General features: G+C 43.8%; 1 protein-coding gene across 1 annotated transcript; it reads right to left on the reverse strand.

Moving 5' to 3' along the window:
- Positions 1–1,945: 1,945 nt before the first annotated feature.
- Positions 1,946–5,338, reverse strand: crabp2b (cellular retinoic acid binding protein 2, b). Its single transcript, XM_064348613.1, has 4 exons — positions 4,911–5,338; positions 3,701–3,879; positions 2,867–2,983; positions 1,946–2,353 (listed from the first exon to the last, which is right to left on the reverse strand). The coding sequence occupies exons 1-4, from the start codon at positions 4,990–4,992 to the stop codon at positions 2,303–2,305; spliced, it is 429 nt and encodes a 142-aa protein (XP_064204683.1). The 5' UTR covers positions 4,993–5,338; the 3' UTR covers positions 1,946–2,302.
- Positions 5,339–6,000: the final 662 nt, after the last annotated feature.

The raw sequence follows: 6,000 nt of genomic DNA on the forward strand, positions 1-6,000 counted from the left end.
TATTTTTCTGACTGCTTACGCTATTTTTGTACATCTGACCCGGATGTTAATAGTACTTCTACTGTTGCTTTTTATGTTTGCTTTTCTAATTGCTTAGCTTCCTGAACTTCTCGCTTTCCTTTAAAGTATATTAAAATGGAAAAATGAATTTTACATGTTAAATCTTTTTTTAAATAGCAGATAGTGTTCACGGTAGTTCTGAAGTACACATACAAGGTCTATGTGGGGATTTTAAGCTAAAGTTCATATCAGTCCATTTTGCTGAACGCAGCAGTTTCTACAGGGTGGTGAAGTGTGAGTTATCCTCCTGAACGTTACATTTTTTTCGTGTGCATGGCTGGATTTTACTGTCTGCCACCAGGTGGGAGCAGAGACGTGGTTTGCTACATTTCTCCCCATTTCTCCCATATTATATACTCCAAGATTCCTCCTCATTGGAAGGCCTTTATGATTGAAGATACGATGCCAGAATGCTACAGGTGGAAGACAAATGGAGAGTTCACATTTTCAGGAAAATCTTTTCTCGTGTTCATTCTCACTATCTTCTTGCCTGTTCTTTTTTTCAGCAAGCATTATGACTGTATCTTGCTCCACATATGTTTTGTTCTTACAGATATGTGCACTGGGGTTCAGTCCTGGTCAGGGCTGCATGGGGGCTAGAGCCTATCCCAGCATGCACGGGGGCGAGGGGCAGGAATAGGTCCCAGACAGGTCAGCAATTCCCTCTGTGCCTCTTATAATATGCATTTTCCAAATTTCACTCCCATGTTAGTGCTGGATGGGTTCCCTGTGTCCAGGCAGCTTCAGTCTCTAGGCTCCATCCACTGTCCTTCCGAAGCGCATCTTGCCGCCAGTCAGAATCACCCTGTAATCTGATTGGTACCGCTTGACTCTTCAGGCCCCGCCCCCGTCACTCCACGCACAAACCTCATTGGTGGTATGACATCTCTTGGTGCAGCTCAACGCCTGTAATCCATAGCCCCCAAAATGAGTGAAGTAGCCTGCATGTTCCTAATATTCCCCTCGTTGCCTCTTAAATACTCCCTTACAGTTGTCATGGAGACGTGTTTAACTCCATGTTAGACGTACACCTAACTAATTGCAAGATAAAAATTGATATGTAAGATCACAGAAAAGGGAAATTGGAAACTGGTCATTTTTAAACTACAAGTGAAATAAAACCTATACATATTGTCAGTTCAACAAATCCTATCAAATTAAGCTTTTTATGTAGTGAAATTAGGTTTCATGTAGTGAAATTAGGAAAGTGAATATTATAAAAGATACACAGAGGGAATTTGGCACCCTGTTCAGGGAGTGTTCCTGCCCCGTGCCCCGTGCATGCTGAGATAGCCGCCAGCCTCCTTGTGACCCTGACCAGGAATAAGTGGGTTAGATAATGGATGGATGAATGGATGGATGGATGGATGGACACAGAAGGAGATGCAGGGAAAAGGGAGGGGAAGAGTGTGCACTAGGGCCAGGGCATGAAAAAGGAAAATGAAAACAAAGAAAAAATGAAGGGAGGGAGGAAGGGAAATGATGGACAGTAGAAGGGAGAGGGAGAGGCCAGGTCAGCTACATGGTCAACTGACAGGGTGTGAATATTCATTAGGGTGTTTTCAGAATGCATTCAATCTCTCTTAAAGTGATATCAGCCCATGTCTATGATATGTGTGCAACCCTGTTTGTATACATTTCACTGCAAGAGTTTAATGAACACGCTGAAAATCCGATGTAGAAACAAGCTTCTTATGCGTTTTCAAATAATCTGTTGTTGCTAACTGAGGTGAGGCCCTTACATGTTTTACAGACTATTTCTTATGACCCCTCACATGTGCAATATATGCTAATTTTTTTGTTATTGGCTTGATAGACAGTCTTGTCTACTATGATTAAATGCTTACTTTTTCACACATGCAGCATTCACACAACGGCACAAAAACATGATAATCTGCCTCTTTATTGCTATGCTGCAAACACAATACGTGGTACAAAAGGAATGCGGAATGCGGTTTATAAACAACACAAGATGGCAGTAGATAGATCACTAGTGTTAAAAAACTCTAACAGTGTAAAAATCAACTCAACAAGTTTATAAGAGTTGGTTTTACACTTACATATGTTTAATAAAGTACATACTGTCCAATAGGGGCAATGTGTACTTCATCAGTGTTAAAAATACACTCTCAGAGTTAACTTTACACTGAAGATTTCTCTGCGTCGTATTCTGCTCCGTGTGGAGGGGCGAACTGACGTAGTGCAGAAAAGAACTGCAGGGATGGAGTGATAATTCTGTCTTTCAGTCTCGAACATATACCCTGGTGCACACAACGTCCCCAGCGCTCATCCTCTGCAACAAAACAAGACAAGACACGAGACCAAACCAACACATTGCTATCCGTCCAAATGTGAATGCATATATTTGTATTTGTAATACAAAATAATGAAATTGCAAAATGTACACACATGTACTCAACGTGCAGCACTTTGGAGACAACCACTGAGCTTGGACACACATTTACACAGACCACCAAGACTAGTACTAAAAGCACAAAAATATGACTAAATTCTTTAGTCACAGTGAAAGAGAGAGTAGCTAGTACCTATCATTCAAAACCAAGTCAATTAAAATACTGAAATATTTTTACTTTTTCTCATCATCTTTATCTATTTTAGTGCTTAAATTAGTCTCAATTATTCCAGGAAGGATAATCTTGAATCCGGGAAGGTTGGCACATGCAAAGCCAATTCTGACACCTGGCTCCAAATATAAGCTTGGTTTTTATTTTATTTTTTGTCAAAACCCCATTCTACCTTATTGAAGTGAGTGACTGGATGGGAGCGAATCAGAGGGCAGATTTACCAGGACAAGCTCGCCGTCATTGGTCAGCTCCCGGGTCCATGCGGTCTTGGGCCCCTCCCCCCTCTGCAGAACTTGCTCACAGGTGATTTTGCAGTCAGTCTCCCAGCGAGGATAACTCTGGAAAAAAGAGAGGGAGGGAGATGGTGAGGTCTTTGCGTAATGTTACAGTTACGCACAGCTTGTCACTTTCACCACGTAACGTAACAAAATGTGATGGTTTGTAACAGGGCAGCAGTGTGGTATAATGGATAAGGAACTGGATTTAGGTCTTGTAGCCTGAAGGTTCGATTTCCGGGTGGAGCACTGCTGTTGTACCCTTGAGTAAGGTACTTAACCTGCATTGCTTCACTATACTGTATATACAGCTGTATAAATGCAATGTAAATGCTATGTAAAAGTTACTCTGGATAAATGTCTGCTAAATGCCTATGATGTAACGTAGTTTGACAGGTCCACAGACACTCTCAAAACAGATGTGTTAACCAGTTAAGGACAACGCATTTTGTGTTACTTTCAATAAAGCCTTGCCACATTGTAACACATGAATTGTATATTTGTAACACAGAAGTAGGAACTCTGACACAGAACGTGTTGAAAGTCTGTTAAAAATGACGTGCGTTGTTTTTAAACACATCTGTGTCATAGTAGTAGTGACACAAAACGTGCGCAGGGTGTTAACGCATCGCTTCCGAGAGCGGAGTGGCATTGTTCTGCCATCCACCACAGGCACAGATCACCACAGTCCAAGTTCTCCCTTTGACACTGACACAGGCTGCCAAGCAGCGCAGGTTAGCATGGCGCGGGGCGCGGGGGGGGGGGGGCGGGGGGCGCTACCGTGCAGGACCGCCCGTCCACGGTGGCCTCGGCGAAGGGCTGCCCCACGGTGAAGGAGACGCGGGTGGTGCGGACGGAGGTGGAGGTCAGGATGGACAGGGTCTCCCCCTGCTGGCTGATCTCCACCGACGGCTTCGACGCGGCCGCCACGGCGATCTTCCTCAGCAGCACGTTCACTCCTGGGGGGCGGGGGGGGGGGTGTATAGTCAACATTGCGCTCTGACATCCGCATACAGAAGCATCCACTGTTACTGTGTGACTACATACCAAGGACACACGGCATGAGAAGAAGCTAAATATCTTCTCTGCTCTCTTTCTTATAGCAAATGGATGTGTGTGTGTGTGTGTGTGTGTAAAAGAAAAAGAGGGGAAGTTGTTACCCCAGGGATTCAGTGATCTTCTATACCTACCGCTCAGAGAGAGAGAGAGAGAAAGGTATGGAAAGAGGAAAGGAAGGGAAAAAGGGAAAGAAAATAAAGTAATTGTAAAGAGAAATACACACACACATACACACGTATTTGTACACAGACACATGCACGCTCACAAACACATTTTTTCCGTTAATAATTTATGTCACTCTCCTCTATTAGCCTAACATTTTAGTGCTGTTCTTTGTAGTTCGTTTTTTAAATTCAGGATGAGCAGGGGTTCCTCATCTCCCTTTGAACCATACAGTACCTCTCTCTCTCTCTCGCCCTTATAAGCCCCTTTATCTCTTTTCCTTGATTTTTCACGAACGCGCCGTGAACGATCACATCAGCCTGTGCATCTGAACCGCCGTCAAACCAGGGCACCGGGGAACATGAGTGCAACACTCAAACGCACACTACTTTGAACAACGCCGACATTTACTACAGAAGCACTTCAAAAACGCGCACACGTATACCTGGTCTACTAATTCAAACGACAGGACGGAGAACTCCAGGTGACTTATACAAACTGCTCATTATAGGATCTCTTAATCTACAGAAAATCAATCTTAATCTGCGTGTATCATACCCCCTTTGTTACGAAAAAAATATAGGCCTACCGGTTATCTTGTAGTGTTGCATATCTATAACAATCTCTAAAAAATAGATGGATTCTAGTCTATTCATTGTTAACAAATTGTGAAAGCACACATGGACTCCACCTTAAAACGTTTTTCGCTGTTGCATTGCCTACAAAAGTGTGACGTGTTCTCATCACCATCTTCAGCACCGCTACCCACCTAGCGCTTTCAGAAGCTCCTCGAAGTTCTCCGAAGTTTTCATTTTCCAGGTTCCGGAGAAGTCAGGGATTTTGCGTTCCATTTCTTACTAGCCTCCTAATGATATATGAATCAAAAGATGTTAGACAGTAGTCTGATTATTTCTCGGTAGCCGTTCCCAGACCTTTTCAGTTATTTTCTTTTTTTGCTCAGCTTGAACTTTCCGTCTCCTCACAAGTCTCCGACCGTTATCCTTGTGCAGTTTGGGCGAAATAATAATATTTTGCCTTCCCCCCTTCCACCTCAATGTTAGGCTTTTTATTGCGCCTTTATCTCCCTTTGTAGCCCTCTCTTGATGGGTTGCAGTGACCCTTATCCCGACTGTCTGCCTGACCACCGCAGATCGCTTGCTGCGAAAAAGAGATGGAGCAGCAGCCTACACTCACAAGCTGCAGAATTGGACGGCCAGCGACCCGCCCCGTCATTTTACAACCCCGCCCATCGGATTCATTTATTCCCAAACGTACGGCTGGAAACTCCACAATTCTGTCTACCTGAAGCCGCTATATTAACTAAGGACGTGCTGCATCATATTGGGTTCCAACAAACTGTACGGCCTAGCCGATTTTGTCTAAACCGAATATGTGCGTCCACGAGACTGATGTCTTAAATGCAATACGTTTTGAACCGCAAACTTTGAATTGCGACTATTGGCTCACAAGTACTGGCCAATGATAACGAATTTTGTCAAAATAAATAGAAAAGGTAAGCCCACAGCAGCCTATATCGCACAGTTGTGCATGTGTTCGTAGCGTCGTATGTGAAGTTATTGACGGGTAAGCGTCAACAATGGCATACTTTGAATGCGGAGATTTTCCAGGGTCCGAACATAAGGGTGACGGTGTTCTCGTTGTTATTGCCGAGGGCTTCCAGCTTTATACATATGGGCCATTGATCGAAGTACTGAACCACCGTTACTTCATTTCCATTTAATACAATCAATGCAAAAATAGGGGGTGCCCAAGGAACCACGCGGTGCCAGCCCCGCCAGGTTTGTTTGGCGGGCATGCATGGCCCATGCGCGTGAAACATAAGAATATTTATTTATTTC

The sequence above is a fragment of the Anguilla rostrata genome, chromosome 8 (genome assembly GCF_018555375.3).
Source record: "Anguilla rostrata isolate EN2019 chromosome 8, ASM1855537v3, whole genome shotgun sequence".
Lineage (NCBI taxonomy): Eukaryota > Metazoa > Chordata > Actinopteri > Anguilliformes > Anguillidae > Anguilla > Anguilla rostrata.

Excerpts from the sequence above, each read along its gene's own strand:
- crabp2b (XM_064348613.1), bottom strand. The coding sequence starts at position 4,992 with ATGGAACGCAAAATCCCTGACTTCTCCGGAACCTGGAAAATGAAAACT. Across the intron at positions 3,880-4,910 it reads GGAGCTTCTGAAAGCGCTAG|GAGTGAACGTGCTGCTGAGG; the intron begins GTGGGTAGCGGT and ends CCCGCCCCCCAG. Across the intron at positions 2,984-3,700 it reads TGGACGGGCGGTCCTGCACG|AGTTATCCTCGCTGGGAGAC; the intron begins GTAGCGCCCCCC and ends TCTTTTTTCCAG.